Source organism: Anolis sagrei, chromosome 2 (assembly GCF_037176765.1).
Source record: "Anolis sagrei isolate rAnoSag1 chromosome 2, rAnoSag1.mat, whole genome shotgun sequence".
NCBI classification, from domain to species: Eukaryota; Metazoa; Chordata; class Lepidosauria; order Squamata; family Dactyloidae; genus Anolis; species Anolis sagrei.
In genome coordinates this window covers 114,793,721-114,815,639 of record NC_090022.1, presented here as the reverse complement: position 1 = coordinate 114,815,639, position 21,919 = coordinate 114,793,721, and the positions used below count along the sequence as shown (strand labels likewise).

General features: G+C 39.4%; 1 protein-coding gene across 5 annotated transcripts; it reads left to right on the top strand.

The window, feature by feature from the left end:
• Positions 1-1,786: 1,786 nt before the first annotated feature.
• Positions 1,787-21,385, top strand: LUC7L3 (LUC7 like 3 pre-mRNA splicing factor). 5 transcript variants are annotated; one of them, XM_060764790.2, is made up of 11 exons: positions 1,787-2,008; positions 9,064-9,130; positions 10,283-10,322; positions 10,473-10,617; positions 11,549-11,623; positions 11,701-11,805; positions 12,482-12,643; positions 13,209-13,486; positions 13,624-13,784; positions 19,082-19,222; positions 19,328-21,385. In XM_060764790.2, the coding sequence occupies exons 1-11, from the start codon at positions 1,910-1,912 to the stop codon at positions 19,507-19,509; spliced, it is 1,455 nt and encodes a 484-aa protein (XP_060620773.1). In that variant the 5' UTR covers positions 1,787-1,909; the 3' UTR covers positions 19,510-21,385. The 5 variants fall into 5 exon arrangements, with proteins under 5 accessions (XP_060620773.1, XP_067319873.1, XP_060620769.1 ...); XM_060764786.2 differs by having other exon boundaries at positions 1,789-2,008; positions 11,546-11,623; positions 19,082-19,275; positions 20,881-21,385; XM_067463772.1 differs by having other exon boundaries at positions 1,788-2,008; positions 11,546-11,623; positions 17,743-19,452.
• The last annotated feature ends 534 nt before the right edge of the window (positions 21,386-21,919 follow it).

Sequence of the window (21,919 nt, the reverse complement as noted above, 5' to 3'; positions counted from 1 at the left end):
AGTGCCTCTGGTGTTGCTGCAAGAAGGTCCTCCACTGTGCCCACAGTTAGCAACGCTTGAAAAACCTTCCACACAGCCCAATATTCCAGAATATCAAGGCAGGAAATCCCACATTATCTGAGTGTGGACTCAGATAACCCAGTTCAAAGCAGATATTGTGGGATTTTCTGCATTGATATTCTGGCATATAGGGCTGTGAGGAAGGGACCCTAGACATCCCTGTCTCAATCACTAAAAGGAAGGAAGGAAGGAAGCGTCTCCTCTTTCTATCTGGGCACAGAGGGTGCATCTATCAGGTACGGCCATGCCTGGTCTACATTGTAGAATGCATACAGTCTGACCCCACTTTAACTGTCATGGCTCAATGCTATGGGTCCTGGGAGTTGTAGTTTTACAGCGTCTTGAGCTCTTCTCTGTCCAACCCAGAATATCAAAGCAGAAAATTCCCACAATATCTGCTCTGAACTAGGGGCCTCTGCACTACTGATGCTGAGGGTGATGTCACTGGCCCCAATCGTATTGCTCCCAGAGAGATGTGGGGATAAAGTAAGCACCTGGGTTTGCGACATGGCCTTGCCCATGCATTACCATCTAGATGAGACATCCTGTTTTGATTGCTGCTTAAGATGTGAGTGTTGTGAGATTGCTTATTATTTTCCAGAACTAACTGCAGCTATTCTGTCTAAGTGGCCTCAATCAGGGCCTGCATTATTATTATTATTATTATTATTATTATTATTACCCTGCTTTATCTCCCTTGATTTATTTATTTATCGTGTCAGGGGCAGACCAAAACAGTTGCATTGCATGTTTTAACAAACAAACAAACAAAACACAAAGTTTGGAAGCTTGGTGGTTGATTAAATGTCTTTTGACCAGTATCTGGCCACTTGGAGTGCCTCTGGTGTTGCTGCAAGAAGGTCCTCCATTGTGCATGTAGTAGGGCTCAGGTTGCATTGCACAGCCATGTTTTTTCTTTGTCAATTAGGCTCTCAATTTTCCCCAGGAACTGTCCATGGAGAGCCTTCTTTTGCCAGTTTTCTCTTCTGCTCTGGATTGTGTTTTTGCGGTATTCACTCTTTGTCTTTTGCACTTGAAGCAGTTTACTACTATTGACTTTTCTCAGTGTTGGTTCTTGACTGCCTTTCACATAATCTGCCAGTGCATGTTTCTCTTCCTCTCTACCATTTTTTTCACTTGCAGAAGCCCTCTGCCTCCTGATTTTCTGGGCAGGTAAAGTCTGTCGACATCACTACGCAGATGTAATGAGTAGTGGATCGTAATCAGTTTTCTTGTTTTTCTGTCCAGATCATCCAGCTCTGCTTGCGTCCGGTTCACAATTCCACCAGTGTATCTAATGATATTAATAGCTTTAGTTGTATTTTCGCCATTTAATTTGCTCTTCAAAACCTTTCTGACTCTTTAGACATATTCTTACATTATTATTATTATTATTATTATTATTATTCTGACACAAAAGCACAGTATGTCACAGCAAACGAGATCTATAGGCTGGATTTTGTATCACAAAATCACAAGTCGAACACTACCCAAGTGTCTAGGACTGTATGATATTATTATTATTATTATTATTATTATTATTATTATTACTATTATCATCATTATTATCATTATTATCATCATTATTCTTATTTCCTTCCAAGCGAAGGCCCAGCGCGAGGCTCTAGGCCTCAGCCAGGCCTGCTCGCACGCGCGCGCGCGCGGCGGCCACTCCAGGCCTTGACAACAAGATCCAGGGGCGGGGCCGCGCGGTGCATCTTGGGAAACGCCCTCGCTGGAGGGTGCCGCCATTTTGTCTCTGTCACCCTCGTCGGCCTCGGCGCGGCTGTTGGTGTGTCTTGCGGGAGAGGGAAAGCCGTGGCGTGGCGTTGCGGGGTCGGGCGGCACCATGATTTCGGCTGCCCAGCTTTTGGACGAGCTTATGGGCCGGGACAGGAACCTGGCCCCGGATGAAAAGCGCAGCAACGTGCGGTGGGACCATGAAAGCGTGAGTGTGGCGGGCGGGCGGGCGTTGGGCCTGTGAGGGTTGGTCGGGCCTGCCGCGCCTCCTCGCGCCTCCCGGCTGCAGCGAACCTGAGGGAGGGAAAGGAAGGGGGGCGGCCGAGCCGAGGGGGGCCTTCGCCTATCCGGGCTTGTACAGGAGAGTCGTTCCCCGTGGTTTGGAAGAGAGAGCTTGGCGAGGGAAGGAGGAGCGGGAAAGAGGGATGGGCCGCACTCCGCGCCTTTGGAGGCAAACAACACCGCAAGCCGCCGCGGCGTTGAGGAAGCGGGACTCAGTGGGAACAGAGACTCCCCCTCGGACATCTTTTGCAGGAACAAGGGGGAGGAGGTGTCTTGTACACGAGGAGCAAGTCAAGCCTTTGAAAAGGCAGGGCAGGAAACTAGCGCGTCGTAAGGATGCTGGTTTTACAATGCTCATATTATAATGCTGAATGCTGCTGTCATTGAGATGCTGCCTCGAAACGTGGTGGAGTCATAGAATCAAAGAGTTGGAAGAGACCTCATGGGCCATCCAATCCAACCCCCTGCCAAGAAGCAGGAATATTGCATTCAAATCACCCCTGACAGATGGCCATCCAGCCTCTGTTTAAAAGCTTCCAAAGAAGGAGCCTCCACCACACTCCGGGGCAGAGAGTTCCACTGCTGAACGGCTCTCACAGTCAGGAAGTTGACTGTGAGATGGAACCTCCTCTCTTGTAGTTTGAAGCCATTGTTCCGCGTCCTAGTCTCCAAGGAAGCAGAAAACAAGCTTGCTCCCTCCCTGTGGCTTCCTCTCACATATTTATACATGGCTATTAGGCCTGTCGGTTTTAGTTCGTTAATTTGTTATTTCGTTATTAAATCGTTATTTTTACCATATCCGACGCGATATCAAAACATATTTTCAAACCCGGAAGGGTTTAAAAATATCGAAACAGCAGCCCCATTTTTTTAACGAGCTTCAGCTCCGCTCGTTAATGGGATGGAGGCTGCTTTGCTGCTGGTGCCTGGGAGCCAATCCAGCGCTCCCAAGCACCCCAGCAGTAAATGGGGCGGGCGGGGCGAAGGGGCGGCGCGAGCAACACAGCTGGGAGGAGGGCGCAGCAGCCGGAGCCGATTGGATGGCGCGCGCTGTAGATACCTAAAGAAGGGAGCCAAGAGGCATGTCGAGAATGCCAAGCAACCGCATACCTTCCTCGCCTCAGCAAGGCTTTCCAACGCGCGCGCGCTCGGATAAAGAGGAACTTTTCCCAACTTTGTACGCGACACACACGAGATCAAACACGAGTGTCAGAGCTGATAAGCGTTGGGGGCAATGCTCACTCCACACCCGATCCATTTCCCGTTCACAGGCTCCTTCCACGGTGCCAGGAAAGCCGTGCCAAAAACAAGTTCCCAAACTCCGTGCGTAAAAGCGCACGGCGAGGGCGCAACGGCAAAGGCGCACGGTACCCAACATCCAAGCCCGAAAAGCACCGCTCTTTGCCGGTGGATTGGCTCACCCATCGCCTGAAGTGTAGATCCAACCCAGGACGACCCTCTCCACGGCTCCCATCCGACTCCAAGCCCTTCCCTGCCCCGACTGAGCAAGAAACGGAGCGGCTCCCCGCAGCGCCTGGGTTGGGCTGAGCCCTCCTGATTCTCAAGCCTCCAAAGCCCGGCGCGCTCTTCCCATTCGTGGAGAAGCACGTCGCTCAAAAGGAAGAGGCATGCATTGGTCTCTTAGAGGAACTACACCTCCCAGCATGCCTCAGTCTTCCAGGGCGGGGCAAATCCTCTTCCTTTTGAGCGACGTGCTTCTCCACGAATGGGAAGAGCGCGCCGGGCTTTGGAGGCTTGAGAATCAGGAGGGCTCAGCCCAACCCAGGCGCTGCGGGGAGCCGCTCCGTTTCTTGCTCAGTCGGGGCAGGGAAGGGCTTGGAGTCGGATGGGAGCCGTGGAGAGGGTCGTCCTGGGTTGGATCTACACTTCAGGCAATGGGTGAGCCAATCCACCGGCAAAGAGCGGTGCTTTTCGGGCTTGGATGTTGGGTACCGTGCGCCTTTGCCATTGCGCCCTCGCCGTGCGCTTTTACGCACGGAGTTTGGGAACTTGTTTTTGGCACGGCTTTCCTGGCACCGTGGAAGGAGCCTGTGAACGGGAAATGGATCGGGTGTGGAGTGAGCATTGCCCCCAACGCTTATCAGCTCTGACACTCGTGTTTGATCTCGTGTGTGTCGCGTACAAAGTTGGGAAAAGTTCCTCTTTATCCGAGCGCGCGCGCGTTGGAAAGCCTTGCTGAGGCGAGGAAGGTATGCGGTTGCTTGGCATTCTCGACATGCCTCTTGGCTCCCTGTTTGATCAAGAAAAAATTTGTTTCTAAAATGTTTTGTAAATATTTGCGAAATTTCGTAAATAACAAAACTTTTTTTTGGAAAGTTTTGTAAATATTTTAAATATCGAAACAAAAAAACACCCCAATTACAAATCGATTTTAGAAACAAATTTTTTCTTGATCAAACAGGCCTAATGGCTATCATATCTCCTCTCATCCTTCTCTTCTTCAGGCTAAACATGCTCAGCTCCTTAAGCTGCTCCTCATAGGGCTTGTTCTCCAGACCCTTGATCATTTTAGTCGCCCTCCCCTGGACACATTCCAGCTTGTCCATATCTCTCTTGAATTGTCGTGCCATGAATTGGACACAATATTCTGGATGATCATCTGTCGGCAGTGCTTTGATTGGGTGTTCCTGCATGGCAGAATGGGCTTGGACTGGATGGCTCTTTAGGTCTCGTCCATGATCAAATTAGAGAAGCCTGAGGAGTTTGTTTCCAAAAGATACCAAACCAAAAAATTGGAAAACGAGTTATAGGTGACAGCTCATTGTTGACTAGGGGTTGAATGTTATGTTATATTATGCTGATGGTTTTCATAGTTTTTAATGATTTAATTTATGGTTATATGTGATTGCTTTCAGACTTGTAATGTTTTTATATGGATGCGAGGCATTGACTTTTTGCCACTTATGTGAACCACATTGAGTCCCCTTGGGGGTGAGAAAAGCAATACATAAATAAAATAAATAGATCAGAACTATCAAAATGGAACAAATCACTTTGGTACAGAGCTTGGAGAATTGTGTCTTATAGCAAAAGGATGCATATCGTCAACATGCTTTTCCAGTTCCTGTAACAAATGTTAAAATGGGGTTGGTACCTTTTGGAAACAAGCTCCACAAATTGAAATTCACCAAAGTGGAAGAAACAAGTATGAAATGCAATTACAGCCAAGTATTAAAACTTAGGTAAAAATCGGAAATATTTATATTGGGCTAAAGCAGGAATCGTTTTAAGAGGCAAGTTTTTAGTTTGTTTTTCATGTCAAGAGCGACTTGAAAAACTGCAAATCGCTTCTGGTGTGAGAGAATTGGCTGTCTGCAAGGACGCTGCCCAGGGGACACCCGGGTGTTTGATGTTTTACCATCCTTGTGTAATCAGAAAGGAATGAGTTATTATGCTGGCAAAAGGAGTTGCAAAGGCAATCAAGTATATATGCTATGGTGTGTGCCCCCACATTACATGAGATGGGTGATGGAGACAAGACTATCTTACCAAATAGTCTCAATATGTCTTTAGAGTGCACACCTCTTTATGTGTCTTAAAACAACACCCAGAGTCTGATGTTTGAAAATAAGGTTAAAACATACACACACCTTCAAAAGTGAGCTCTATTCAGTTTTGCGGGGTTATTATTCCTTTAGGCATCCAACTCAATAGTTTGAGTTAGGAGTTTAAGCCTAACTGCACATGAGCTGAAATTCACATTGGGACATCCACATATATCAGTGTCCCTTACACAAATGTTTGGGTACGTATGGGTTGGTAGCACCTAAAGTCCCATCTGTGCCCGCCGTTAGCCCCAGCTTCTGCCAACCTAGCAGTTCAAAAATGTCCAAATGTGAGTAGATGAATAGGTACCGCTCTGGTGGCAAGGTAATGGCGCTCCATGTAGTCATGCTGGCCAGATGACCTTGGAGATGTCGACGGACAATGACGGCACTTTGGCTTAGAAATGGAGATGAGCATCAACCTCCAGAGTCGGAAATGACTGGACTTAATGTCAGGGGAAAACCTTTACCTTTACTATAGTCCCCTCACAACCTCTTTAACACCCCAAAGTTTCCTCTTTAAAAAATACTAATAAATAGGACACCTATTTCAATCTCCGGGTCCTCCTGCATAACTGTTCAACGTCTAGTAGAAATTGACCATAGAATCACACTGGAGGACCTACAGATTCCCAAAGAACATTTATTTATTTATTTATTTATTTATTTATTTATTTATTGTACAGGGCGCGGCAGCATAACTTCCTTTTTTCAAAACTTAATAAAACCCACTGTATGAATCAGGAAAAAAAAATATAATGTAGGTACATACCTAAAGTTTTGATTTACATAGTTTTGAAGATCAAATTAGGCAGGTGACGTCCCCCATTCTCCATACACTGAGTAAACTGATTTCAGGCGTTTGTCATGACTCTTGCCAGCATAGCAGGTGTTATGTTGGCAATTTCTTCCTGGATGTTGGTCTTCAAATCTTGTAGGGTCCTTGGACGGTTCATATAAACACGGGATTGAAAAAAATCACAAGGGGCCAAATCTGGAGAGCGGGCCGGCCACTTCTAATCCGCTGGAAAAGTAGGCCTCAACGGCAAAAGCACGCTCCTCACTGTTCCAATGCATGATGGAGACTGAACTGTGTCAAGACAAAACTTTATACTCCCTCCTCTCAAACGAGACCACTAGTGCTCGGTTACATCTTCAACCGACTGAATGGCGCGCATTTCAAAAAAGGAAGTTATGCTGCTGCAACCTGTATTTATATACTGCCTTTCTCACCCCGGGGGGGGGGGGGTCAAGGGGGTTTACAACATACTAATGGAAAAAATTCAATGCCAACATACATCTACAAATGATTACATCAGCAAAAGACAAATTTGTAAATATGGAGGATTGACATGTGACTGTTCCATTTCTGATTCACTGGTTTATAAACCGATGTAATATAATTTGTTGAGGGATCAGTAAATGTCATACTTGGCTTCTTTAAAAGCTCAGTGTGATGCTATATAGACCTTTAAATTGTTTTATTTCAGATTTGTCAATAAGGTATAAAATGCCACAGTTCCTGTTTCTGCTGTTGAGGCATGGGTATATTCCCTACAGTTTCTGAAGTGAAGAATCATTCTGAGATCTCTGGTGTCTCTTTCTCTGGTATTCGTTTAATTCTAATATTAGCCAAAGATCTAATTTCGTATCTAGCTAGGTCTCTGTGATGTGAGTCATGTTTTTTATGGTAACTCTTAACATTCTTAGCAATATCCTTTTCAAAATTCACTTTCTCTTCTTTACACAATTGAGTGTGCACTCTCCCTTGCTCACATGAAGCATGAGTTTTATTTTCCTGAAAGAATCCTGTTCTGTAAAAGCTTTCATGACACTATTACTTAACCACATTGGTGATCTCTTGGATTAGGGGTGGAGAGGTCAATGTTCTTGAACTATACAATAATATTTAGCTGAAGTTTTCCTCTTTCAGTTTTGCCTAAACTCCCAGGCACTCTGGTGTAATTTCACTGATTTCATTTTCCTTTTTTTACTAGTCAGTACTTTCTCAAGACAGTATAAGTAGCCCATCTTTCTTTTTAAGATTAAATGGAGATTTTAAGATTAAATCTCCCTTTTGGTAAAACTCATAGCCAACAATTTTGTGTCACAGTTTAGAAACAAGAAAGGGAGGTGGAGATGGGAAAAGATTAACTGGTTTTTTTTATTTTTGTGTGAGTTTTTGTGGATATAAACCCATTTCTTCAGATGCATCAGCCACCCACAGCTTGAAAATGCCCCCCCGCCCCAATCCAAAAATACAAAGGTTGATTTTACGTAAGGGACACCCTTTTGCTTCACTATGGTATGTATAGGGACTTGTGCTTCCACAGATTGTGGTATCCACTTCAAGATCCTGCAGCTAAACCCCGGCAGATACCAAGGGCCTACTGCATTATGAATAGGCCAAAAGATTTTTTGATTACCTTCCATGCTATTTGCATAGACCAGTGGTTCTCAACCTATGGGTCCCCAGATGTTTTCTCCTTCATCTCTCAGAAATCATAACAGCTGGTAAACTGTTTGGAATTTCTGTGAGTTGTAAGCCAAAACACCTTGGAACCCACAGTTGAGAACCACTGGCATAGAGCTTTTGCTGCAAAAAGGCTAAACTCCATGTGCAATGTGCACACTGGGGTATCAGATGTATTACCAATTATGTGTGCAGATGACACGATCCCAAGATGAATTTCATGGAACTGTTTCCTCTCCTTCATCTTTCAGTTCTGCTTGCAAAGAAAACAGCTGAGTACTGCTCAAGACAATTTCTATAGGGATCAGAGGATACATTCAGAGGAGGATAGTTAGAATGAGAAATAAAACTTGCCTGTAAAAACGAATACTAACCCCATCAATTCAGAAGTTCTTCTGAATCTGCTGGCCTGCTTCTTCTGCAGATTGGGATAAATTTGACGCGAAGGCATAATGATCTGTGATCACACTCTTATATTCACATATTGGAATAGATCTAACACTAGTTGGAATAATAGCTTGTGAAATACAGTTCTTTAAAAATTTTAGACAAATCAGAGAGGGCTATTTTTCTAGCAGTGACCTTTCCTTTTTCGTGACACTCCCATACAATTTAGTGACCTCAGCACATCAAGACTTACCATGAGTTCATTTGAGATTTACAAAATATAATTGTCTTTTGAAGACATATCCACAGTCATTGATGACAAATTACAGTAATTGAGAGCAATATTTAAGGTTCAGTGGGGCAGCAAGTGTAAAGCTTTCCTAGATGCTTAATGTTCATGACTTCTCAGGCAATTCAAATTCAACAAAAATAAGCATTAGCCAAGGTTTGTAGAAATTTTAGCTGTTGAAACAAGAGTAAATTATACTATTATTTTATACTTCTGTCTTTTTAAAACTGAGTGGGGAAAATAACACTGTTTTTCTTCTCTGTCAGGTTTGTAAATACTACCTTTGTGGATTTTGTCCAGCTGAATTATTTACAAATACCCGTTCTGACTTGGGTAAGTATGTGTGTTTCTGTTGTAGCAGTTATGAAACACCGGGTTAGATATTACTGCTTCTTATGGTTTGGGGCATTAAGGCACACAGCAACAACCCTAATTATCTTAACTGTCTCATTAGCGAAAAGCAAATCCATACTTCCCATTGAAATACTGGTGGGTTTATGATGGTTGAAATTGTTCTTCATTTTAAATATTTTATTCTTTCGTGTCTTTTTGTACAAGAGATACGATATGTGCCGTTTGCATAGGAATTTGTTCTCTTTTTTTTTTCAAACTATAGCCTGACAGACACACACTCCTACCCAAACAGTCCAGCTCCATTGCTTTAGAATAAATAATCAGCATTGTCAAGAAGTCTAAAAAATCCTTACATATATGTGTTCATAGCTAATTATATTATAAATGAAGAATTCAACTTGCTAATTTCTAGCATTTAATTTACTAAGCATCAAAATATACACATTTTTGTTCTTGCAAATTATATTTAACAAAACTTTTCTATTCTTCCTTTTAGAGTTAGGTATTTTTTTTCCCATAGCCAGTTCACTAAGTTAGATTTAATGTTCTTTTTACTCTTTACATTAGGTCTAACCACAATATTAGCGCATATTCAGTGTTGCACAAGCATTCACATTTATAATGTGGAACATATCAACATGCAATTTTGCAATGATGCATGTATTGTGAAGCTAGTGTAAATATAAAGTTGAAAATCAAGATTTTGAGAAACTAAAATGGTATGCTTATTTGCTCATTTGTTTGTTGGGGGAATGATGTTCACATTGTTTGATACCATTGATTTTTAAACATTTATAGCTACTCTTGGTAGTTTTAATAAATGTTGCAGAGGAATAGTATACTTATTATTGAGATCTCACTAATTCTGATCCACATTGCAGAAATTGATATAATATCAAGTATGTTTAAAGGTTTGTAGAATTAAGAGTTTGGTTTTGTTTTTTGCCCTTGTGCATGGTTGCAGGTATTCTAGGGTTGTGCCAGTTGATGACCAGTTTAGATGCTAAGTATGGGTTGTTGCACAGTGGTATTCCTGCTCTCTGTTTTACTTTATGAGGGGGGGATTTGAAGTTGTTTTTCAAATGCTCCAACAAAGTATTTGATTTTTTTTCTTACCCTTTTTATTTCTAGGTCCATGTGAAAAAATTCATGATGAAAACCTCAGAAAACAGTGAGTATGATGAAATAATGTTCATATATTAGCTTTTACTGAAACATCTGATAAACTATTGTGACACACAGCTATAGATAAACATCAGTTTATCTTGTGCTTTGGCTGTACAGTGACTGACATGTCAATTCAAACTTTTTTCATTATCAGGTATGAAAAGAGTTCACGGTTCATGAAAGTCGGCTATGAAAGGGAATTCCTTCGTTATTTACAGAGCTTGCTTGCAGAGGTCGAACGGCGAATTCGAAGAGGTCATGCTCGTTTAGCATTGTCTCAAAACCAGCAATCCTCAGGTGTAAGTACACAAGGAAATGGCGAATTAATTTTTTGTTTGTGTGTTTTCTTGTAAGTCATATTTAAAAAGGAAATGTGAACAGATTTCCTTAATGATTATAGCATACTTGAGACATTTTGTACTAAGGAAAACTTTAAAGTAATGTCTCAAAATATGTAAGTTACCATATTGTTTCCCTAACTTCTTTTTACATTAGCAAACCTGGAAAATAGAATTGACTATGTAAGCCATGTTAATATGTTGATGTTTATCTAAATTTTCTGAAATTATAAATAACCATCTAAATCAGTGATTCTCGACGTGTCGGTCCCCAGGTGTTTTGGTCTACAACTCCCAGAAATCCCAGCCAGTTTACCAGCTGTTAATATTTCTGGGAATTGAAGGCTAAAACATGGAGACCAACAAGTTGAGATCCACTGATCTAAATAGTATCAAAATACTTCAGGCTGTATTCCATTGCCACAAAGTAAGCTTCCTTGAACTTAGTGGGACTCACTTCTGAGTATAAATGTGGATTTTCCCCCAAAGTACCAAATCCATCTGAACAAATTTTATAGGAATTTTAAAAATGCTTAAGGAGATGCATTTTTTGCAATTTCCAACCCTGTACCAAAGTGATTTGATATATTTTGATAGTTTTGATCTGTACATAATATTCTACTCCTAGCCAACGATGTTCTACCACCTATAACTCGTTATATAATTTTTTGGGGATTTTGTACTTTTTGGAAACAAGCTCCACAAATGTGCAGAATTGCAGGACTAATTTGCAGACGCTTTGTATACAGTGAAAATCTAATGTTCTTGTGCATTGAAAACTAACAGCAGAGAGCTTTTTCCCTGTCATGAGTAGTGCGGTAGGAAGAGGTAATATGTGTTTTGTTGATCTTCTTACTTCACTTACTAATAACTTTCCTTTAATATTTAGCAGGCAGCAGGACCTACTGGTAAAAATGAAGAGAAGATTCAAGTTTTAACTGACAAAATTGATGTACTTCTACAGCAGGTAATGGTTGTCTCGAATAAAACAGAAATGTTCAGAAACCTGGATTAAAAGACTAATAGCCTTTTCTTGCATAATAGATTGAAGAACTTGGTACTGAAGGAAAAGTAGAAGAGGCTCAAGGAATGATGAAGCTTGTTGAACAGTTAAAGGAAGAGAGAGAGTTACTCAGATCTACAACTTCAGTAAGTGCATCACAGAAACAGATCGTTTTAAGAGCTAAAGGCCACAATAGGATGAAAATCAAGTATGATACATTTATGATACGATAGCTTTGTAATTAGGTTAGTTACAAAAAGATTTTGTACTTTCCTTTTTGGTCTTTCAGTCCTAGTTTGGTGACTCTTAATAGCAGCAACTTAACACAAAACTTGCAGACTGATTTAGCAAAATTCTCTAGGGGTTTCTTTTCAGGTCCCCTTAGAAATGAAAACATTTGTGAAAGTGAGAAATGTCATGCGTTCCATCTATGTTTTTCTCCCACTCAACTTTACAAAATAGGTTAAAGAAATCTGATTTTTGGAACTCTATTTCAGCTCCTAGCTTGGTTCTCATAGTAAACAAAAATGCCATGGGCAGGAAAACCCCTCTCCCTCTTGGGATGGTAGTGCTCTGTTACCATATCCTGCCATTCCAAAAAGTTTTGATATTGTACTCAAAATTCTTTAGAGATGGAATTCCATTTAAAAAATTAAGCAGCGCCATTATCATATTCAAAACCTAATGCAATTAGTCCGAAGCTTTTATGTTTATGTTGAATTGAGTGTATGTCTTGGTGGTAATGTGTTAATATCCAAATATGGAATAGAAATAAGGAAAAGGTTTCAAAGTCATCTTTCTGTTTTATGTTTCTCTCTTCAGACAATTGAGAGCTTTGCAGCCCAGGAAAAGCAGATGGAAGTTTGTGAAGTCTGTGGAGCTTTTTTAATTGTGGGGGATGCACAGTCCAGAGTGGATGATCACTTGATGGGAAAACAACATATGGGTTATGCTAAAATTAAAGCTACAGTAGAAGAATTAAAAGTACGTTCAACTTCAGATGACATAAAATTGGTTAAATGGAAAATGCTGCATGTGCTAGTAAACATTGTCAATATCTGTTCCGTCTGCTGCATATTAAGTTAATACAATAAATTTTGTTTTAGAGTATGCTATTTAAGAATGCGTTCTGTGCAAAATACATAAAAGAGAACCGCACAGTTCACAGTTATCAATATACAGTGGGTTATAGAAAGGGGAAATGCTGACTTATTTCAATTCTTGTTCACATTATACAAAGGCTTCATCTTTCATAGTCATACTATCACTGACTATTTATAGGAAATTTAAGACCCAGTCATAAACCAGGATTTTACAACTCCCAACCCCATATGGGGCAAAAAAGGAGTTGTGTAAAAATAATGGGATGTACATTGTCAAGGGCTGAGGACCTGCTGTGTATTGAATTGTAAAAATCATTAGAGTTGTGCCAGTGAGCAGTTTAAAATGTTTGGAGACTTAACTTTAGGATTGACCTTACTTGGCTTTCCTGGTTTTTAGGGTTTTTTTTTTCAATCCAGTAATCTTTCTGGATTTCTTTCCATTTAAGGAAAAATTAAGAAAGAGAACTGAAGAGCCTGACCGTGATGATCGATTAAAAAAAGAGAAACTAGAACGAGAAGAGAGGGAGCGGGAGCGTGAAAAGGAAGAAAAAGAAAGAAAAAGGCGTCGTGAGGAAGAAGAAAAGGAAAAAGAGAGAGCTCGTGATAGAGAGAGACGAAAGAGGAGTCGTTCACGAAGCAGGCATTCAAGCAGAACTTCTGACAGGAGAGGTAGTCGGTCAAGAGACCATAAAAGATCAAGAAGCAAAGACAGAAGACGAAGCCGGTATGTATTCAGGAAGTGACTTGAATTCATTTGAGGTGTCTTGCTTGTGATTTTGTGTACCTTGCTAAATAGACTACAGGATTTGCTCACAACATGTTAAAGGCTTTTCTGACTGCTGTCTTTTAAAAAATGTTTAGGAGTCGAGATCGACGCAGAAGCCGAAGCCATGAGAGGTCAGACAGAAAGCACAGATCACGCAGCAGGGAGAGAAGGCGGTCAAAGAGCCGAGACCGTAAATCCTACAAGCACCGAAGCAAAAGCAGGGAGCGGGAACAAGACAGGAAGTCTAAGGAAAAAGGTTAGTTTGTATGAAGGGCACAGAAATTCTCTGCTTTGCCATGGTCCTTCAACTCAGAGGGGAAATTCTCCAGAATATTCCTGGACTTCACCCAATTTTTTATAGTGGATTAGATAATGCATTTTCTAGACTCCAGGTAGATTAATATTTGTTGCTGGATTAAATGAGTTGCCCTCCTTTTGGTGTCCAGCGCACAACCTTGATATCCCTAATTACATTAATTTATAATTTGTCTCATATTTTAAAAGCGGAGTGTTATTTCTATATTTGTTCTCTTTTTATTCAATGTCTCTTTTTTACTTTCCTACAACTAAGATAATTCAGTTTTGCAATAGCAAATCAAAGTAGGTGCTTAACCTTTTTTGTTCACTTCTTGAAATTTCCTCTTACCCAAAATAACATGGAATCCAAATTCTCAAATAAAGGTCCATAGTAGTATTTTCTGGGCGGGACTTACAATGTATATTAAATAATGTGCATATACCCGCATTTTATGGTGGCTGCAGAAGTCTGAAAGATGGGAGATAAACTTCTTGCTAAAAATAGGGAGTAGGTTGATGCTTCTCCTCTGGAACAGCTTTGATTACTTCTATTATAGCTGGATATACCTCTTGGCATTCTGATTTCAAATCCTCTCTCAAATCAATGTAGGAAACAGCCCCCTTTTTCACCTTGTTTCCCATTCACTTCTTGCTTTCTAAAATTTTCCTCTTGATCACTTGCAATTCAGTCCTCCCAATTTCTGCCCCATTTCTCATCAAGTTACTAGAGCCTTACTCCTGAGTCATATAAAGGCCTTGCTTTGTTGTGAAGAATATGATTCTAAAATAATGTTCAGCAATATGTTCTGTGAGCTTTAAATTTGAGAAAGTCTACCATTTTTTGTATTGGGCATTTTTCAATCTTGTCACAATTTATTCCAGTATTTCTTCCATCTTTTTCTTTTTGAGGATATCTCACAGAACTCTATGTTGATTCTTCAGTGTATAAAATGCTTTGCCTTTGCATTGCTTAATGACAACATGATGTATTTTGGTATTAAACTAATGGCCTTAATTAGATATGGTTCTTTTTCTTGTCTATAGAAACTATTTGTTTGCATATTTCTTTAGCCAAATCGTCTGCCTCCTTGCTCAGGAAATGAATAGTCAAGTTCCTTAACCATGTTCTGCATAAAATCATATTATTGTGAATGATTCAAGAATACATTTGGGATTTAGTGCAACAGAGATATGTCTGTAACTGCATTTAGTGAAGCCAGTGTTAGAAATCTGTTTGTATGTTTACCATTTGACATTAGACCATTGGTGTCGGTGGCACATTTTTGACCCAGTTAATTTCCTCAAAAGAAGGAAGCAGTAACACAGAATAACAACAGACTACTTTTTTTTTAATTTACTACAAAGATAAGTCACTTTTATTATCTGAGGATTTTCATTGTAACAGTTTTGATCAACTTCATTGTCCTGTTTGCAGTGCTTTTTGTCCTGAGCACACAGACAACTAACTTTGAATGCCACTCATTTTATTTAATAAAGTTCTTCATAGTTTCATGGGATTAAATTTTAAATAGTTATTAAAATAAGTGACAGGAAAGTTAACTGTCCCATCAGTCTTAAGCTTCATAATATGCAATTCATTCCAACAGTAATTAAATGTGAACCCTTTGCCACTCCTGGAGTACTTGAGTGTTGTTGTGGGTTTTTAAAACTACTCCATTATTTTTGCCTTTCTTTCCTATACTTTCTTTTGTGGTTGCACTTAAAATGCTGTTTCCTTTTATTTTGCCTTATGCAAAACACTTAACTATTTACTGCTAAGCAGCTGCTTGGCTGTCCTTACTGCAGGTTCCTTATTATGTTCTTTTCAATATCACATGTTTTAAGTGAATTTATTATATGCAGAAGTTTCTGAAGACAGTATCAGAGAACATGAGTGCAGCAATGAGGAACTGCAATTTAAAATAAATAAATTCTGCTCACTCCCCCCTCAAATTGGAATTCCATTATAACCCCCTTCACCTGAGAGCTATTATAATTAAATAGTATTATGTATATAGACAGTTTTTGTGGGATTTGTTTATACCTATGAGAAAATCCATTTAATTTGGAAATAAAACAGCTGTTCCTCTGCCTCTTCTCTGAACGTAGTCAAGGAAGCACAGGAAACTCATGGTTAGTACAGACAGTCCCCAAGTTACAAACATCTTATTTATAGTTAAGAATGGGGGTGACGCAACAGGAAGTGAGATAAATCTACCCCTCAGAATGGAATTTCACTCTTAAAAGAGTTATCATGGAGAAAAGGTGTCTCCACTGATGCTTTATAACCAATCATTGTTTACACAGCAAGTCAATTTTTTTTCAAAATCCAGTTCTCACAGGGACAGAAAGTGAGGTGAAATCTTCTAAACAGGGTCACAGATATCAAAATAAACAACACGGGTGTCAACCCTTCCCTATGTTAACCAATCTATCTCTCCCCCCCCCCCCCCCTTTCTATATATATGGTTGGGATTACACTGAAACATATCTTGTTTGTAACTTGGGAACTGTATTGACAGTTAGTATCACTTCAACAGATAGGCATGCCAGTATTTGCAATGCACATATGATCATAAAGTGTTGCTTTTAGAAATATGCAAATGGAATTTACTCCATGCAAATAACTTGCTTTTCTAAAAATGAAATCACTCAACAAATAGTTAAGTAGACTTCAGGAATAATTACGATCAAGTGAAAGATGACTACAGTGGAGTAAGACTCAGGCAGTTGTCATAGTATGGGGCTCATATTTCAACCCACAGGTTAATAAATTTTTATAGTTGTCGCTGCCTACTCCCTGCCTCCCCAAAATGCCTTCTTTTCATTCTGCCCAAATTCAAAACAACTGTAAAAGCATCCAAAAGAATCTATACACTCTGCCCATTTATAGGGCTGTTGAGCTCTATCATATCTACATAGGACAGAAGATAAACTTATTGGACTGACTGCTAGTCCTCTGCGGGGCAAAAAGACTGCTGTTCCTCAGTGGATCTACATGTGACTCGCCGGTGCCTAATAAAGCAAAAATGGAAGACTTTCAAAAAGGTCAGTTAGTGCAACCTACCCAGGAAATGATCATACGAAGCAGACTCTTAAGGGTTCCAAAGAGAACCCTGTCTAGGTTTCAAGTAATGGGTGTTTTCTCTTAGATCGTGGTTCCATTCCTATATTTAACAGATAACAGACAGATTTTTGTCAGTTACCTGTTAAATACAGTTGTTTTAAGATTTTATGGCAGCCAGAATTGAAGGCTTCCTGGAACGAATCTGTTTGCTCTTATAGATGGCAAGAAACTTACTACTACTATGCATTTACATACATGTTACCCAAATAGCTTTGAGCCTCTCCTCCATTTGTTTACAGTTCGGAATGGCTTTTTCCTTAAATAAACCCAATGCAAAAATAGCTAGCTGGATGCTTAAGCACGAGTCCATGCTCACTATGTTTGCTAAAGAAATACATAGTGTGGTCTAATTATTAATAGTTCCTTTAACAAGTAAAAATTATTATAAAGGTTATGTCATATGAAAACTCTGCTTGCAGCAATGATTTGTGCATCAGGCATTAGAAAGATAAATTTAAAATAAGATCCGTTGACATACGGATCTCTTCCGATTAGTTTCTCTGACTAAGCATGTGCCTCTGATTTCCCTAATTTAAATATAGGCTGTATGTAAATATAATCTCTGTTCAGACTCTTCTGCTAACCCTTGCCATTCCCTATTACCTTCTCTTGTTCCTGTGCAAGGAGAAAGGCAGTATGTCAATAAAATAAATATAGGCTTCAAAAAAACTTACTACATCAGTAACTTCTAACTGCTTTATATGTGAAAACGAGGTGCAGATTTGCCAGTAAGATGAAAATTAGCAAACCTATTACTACTGTGAAGGTTACTTTTTTTCTTTCCCCCTAGTCCTGGATTGTTACACAATCTCATGCCTCATGCACATAGACTGCTTATCTCCCTTCTTGGCAGTGGTGGCAAATAGGGAGACAACCCCCAGCTGCTGGTGATGTGATGGGCATAGCAGGCAAAAGAAGGTAAAACATGTGGGAGGGGCTGTGAAGAAAAGGGAGGAGAAGCAATTGCTACCAGTTGAATGGAAGAAATGAAGCCATGGTGAGGTACAGGGGGGGAAATGACCAGAGTTGTTGACCATCAGAAATATTAGCATGCAAAACTATATAAATGACAGCGTCTTCTAGTATAAATGCTGGTATTATATCCTATGTATGTATGTCAAAAGTATGTATGTATGATTATTGGTTGATCGGTTGGTTTGTACCACAAAGGCCTTCTACATGGCTTGATGAATCTGGACCAGAGCTGCCACAGATAGTCTTCATTATTCACCTTGAAAAAATTGAGAGGCTTGACTGGGAAAGAAAGGGAGCAAAGCAGATTAGCTGTTCCTAGGTGATGTGTGTGAGAGAAAGGAAATAAAAAATGAAGAGAAAGGAAAAGAAACAGAAAGAAAGAAAGGGAAAGGGGATGAAAAGTAGAAAAGAAAAAAAAAACAAGGAAGGAAGGAAGGAAAGAGGGACAAGGTGTGTGAGAAAGAGGAAGAAAAGAATGCCACAAACAATGCAAAACTGGGCAGTGCCGGGTATATTAATTAGTTACATTATACACGTAAATCTAGATAAAGAAATCTTGCTCTACTTTAGAGCATGTTAAGATCCAACATTTTCTATTTCCCTATTAAAAAATGAACAGTGTACTTTTGCATTGGAGGTTTTAAAGGCATGTTAAATTTATTCACACGCTTAACCTCTTAACCACAATCCTATTTAAACGTGTGGGTTTTTTAAAAGTTCTCATTGCCCCCACTCTGAAAAATTAGTTTGCTGATAGATGAATTTGAGCTAGATTAAGGGAAGTTGTTTGCTCTGATAAATACATGATTTATACATATTTCTGTACAAACCTCATTGATACTAGGCAGTCATAGATACATATATGGTGCGTGATTTTGACCAGGTCTATTAAATAAGTAACTGTTCTTTGAATAGCATTTTATGTTGTAGTTTCTTGCATTTGTGTTATCCTGTCCCCTTTTCTTGGTTCGTTACTCTGATCTTGTTCTTTCAGACAAAAATCAGTCTGTTACTATCAGCTTATAACTTTGATCTATAGTTTCCAGTTTTTACAGACATAGTTCATGGTCTCAGTATAGACTTCACACCTGAAAAAGTGATTCCATGTGTGTATTTACTGTGAAGTCCATGGTCAATGTCTTCTTTCATGGCAGAAAAAAGGGGATCTGATGATAAAAAAAGTAGTGTGAAGTCCAGTAGTCGGGAAAAACAGAGTGAAGATGCAAGCATGGACTCCAAGGAAGGCGATGCTAAGAATGAGGTCAATGGGACCAGTGAAGACATAAAATCTGAAGGTGACACTCAGTCCAATTAAAACTGATCTGATATGACCTCAGATCAGACAGAGGTAAGTGCATTATTTCAAACTTTGATTAGGGCTTTTTGTTACTGTTTAACAGTTCAGCGTAAGTATGTACAGATGAAGATGGAGCTAAATCAAGTAAGAAGAGATACTAAAGCCACTTCTGAAGGAAAACACAGTGTAGTCCTGCAAAATCTTTTGAGGTACATTGTTTTGTATCAGCTATTTTGTAGCAGGCTCATACCCCCATTAGTGTGCCTCTTGGGAACATATTTGTAATTATAGTCACCATAGAAGTTAATTATCCATTTTTTTTCTTTTTAGGGGATTTGTTATATTTTTTAACTTTTAGACTGATTTTGTAATTAAGTCCATATTGTGTTGGTGCATCAGAAACATTTGCTTTAATACTTAATATTTGAGGCACATGTTGGACTATTTTGTTTTTATATAAACTGCTAGTATTTCTTTGTCAAGGATGTTTCTAGTTTTTTTGCTTTGCCTTGCATTCTAATGCAGTTTGTTCTGTAACTCGAGAGCCAGTAGCATTGGATTGATGGAAGTGTAGGGTTTATGAATAATTGCAGCTGACTACCATACCTCACACAGCGTTGGTGTTGTGAGCGGCCCATGAAAAGCCAAATTAAAAATCAAGGATTCAGTCAAACTAAGCAGGTACTCATGCCAGGTACTCCTTTCTCTACCCACATCCATGTTTGAATGCTGTTGCCTGTAATCTTTAAGCTTACTGTTGTGTGTTTTATTTACGAAAAAGTGAAAAGGAATCTTTGTGCATATTTTGTGAAACTTGTTAACCTGACATTAACTTGACTGGCATTTTCTTTCAACTGTGTGTAGGGATGCAGTGCTGCCCAGAATTAGATATCTTTATTAAATGCAATAAATACTACCTAATAACCGCCTTGTTACATTCAATGCATTTCAAGTCTATAAGAGGTATGTGTTTACAATTTCCTACGGCGTAGGAGAATTGCCAGGCAGCCATGGCACCCAGCATCCTAGACTGGCTGATACCAGACTTGGGAGGCAAATGAAAATATAGGCCAGTGTCAGAAACACCTAAGAATAAGTATATATAAATAGCAAAAACATATACAGTCACATTACTTAATTAAAGAGAACAAGCCCTGAAGTATAAATCATCTGTTCTTCCAAGATTTCCAAGAATCATTCCTTAAAAGAATAAACAAAAATAAAACTAGCAGAGTAATTTAATACATTTTTAGCATGTCTCCAAAGAGCTAATAGGGAATTAAAGCACAGGCTTATGCATGTTTCCTGAGGAGTATGTTCCATTATCTTTGGTGGGTCCTACTCCCACAGAAATGTGCATAGAGTTGCAATCCACAGAATAGTGGTGTTGCTCAACTTCTATTCATTTCAATGGCACTTGCATGACACTTTGTGCAAGTCCATTTGGAATAGACGAAGGCTTCCCAACAACACTGACTGGTGAATTGTAACGTTATGTTTGTCCTTTACGATTAGATACATAGGCACTTTAGGTAGAGTATATATGAGATTATTTTGTAGGAATAAATGGGCAGCAAACAATATGTAGGAGTGGCAAATGAAAGTCATCAGTGTTCCCACTATCTGACTGTCTTTCCCCAATATTTTGCATTGTAGGACAACGGGGTGACAAGTCTGCGAAGAATCCAGAAGACTGCATATTATGAAGATCTGCTTTAAAATGAGGTGAAAGAAAGCTGTAGTAGCATAGAAAAAAAATTAAAGTTCAGTTAGATTTTTTTTAATAAAAATTAATTCAGAACTGTTGTGACCTCTCAAAATACAGAAAAGTTAATAATTAAACAATCTACTGAGAATTTAAGTCCTTTTACCATTTTCCCTATAAGACTTTTAAGATGATAAACCAACATAATCTGAACACATGGCTTGCTCAGTGTTTAATTGCAAGTTTTCATTCTTGAACTTCAAAAACAAGAATAAATGTTTATTATTTGTGTGACTCAGACAAGAACAAATCCCATTTTTACAGCCAGGCTATACCTAGCTTCTTGATATATCCTAATGGAAATAAAAATATCTATGAATTTCTGTTACGCATCCAATTGTCATTGAGTGTTTAATATTAAATAGACTTCTTTCCAAATAAATGTGTTTAGCAGCATTCTTGTGTTTTTCTCCTTGCTCCCAGTCAAAATGAGGTTTCAGACTGTTCTTGACTAAGACTTAAAATAGGTATTCAGATGCCGCCCATCTAGTTTCCTAAAGCTAAAACATGATAGTGTATGATATTGCAACCATCTTAGTTCAGTATATATTTTCCAGAATTTGTGATAACAGAAAAGCACAGTACGGTCTGCGATCTTTGTATTGGCAGCATCGAAGCCAGACTTAGATAATAATCCCAAAAGCACAAATGTGAATGTTGACTTTTGAAAAATTGAACTTAATCACAGAGAAAGTTGCATGTCAATTCAAAGTACAGTAAAGATGAGTTGATTTTCTGCCATATTATTAGCTGTTTGGAAATTGTAAACATGCAAATGAAACCAGATAAAACATGTGCACATATGGTTCTGTGTAGAGAAAGTACTTAAGTACTGGTAACCATTTAGACTATTAATATGTGAGAGTATATGTGTGCTGTGCCAAGTTAAAGGAAAATGAAAAGCAATGCGTACACATGATACACATTTTG

Coding starts and splice junctions, on each gene's coding strand:
- LUC7L3 (XM_060764790.2), top strand. CDS start 1,910: ATGATTTCGGCTGCCCAGCTTTTGGACGAGCTTATGGGCCGGGACAGG. Junction 2,009..9,063: donor TGCGGTGGGACCATGAAAGC/GTGAGTGTGGCG, acceptor CTTCTCTGTCAG/GTTTGTAAATACTACCTTTG. Junction 19,223..19,327: donor TGAAGACATAAAATCTGAAG/GTGACACTCAGT, acceptor ACTGTTTAACAG/TTCAGCGTAAGTATGTACAG.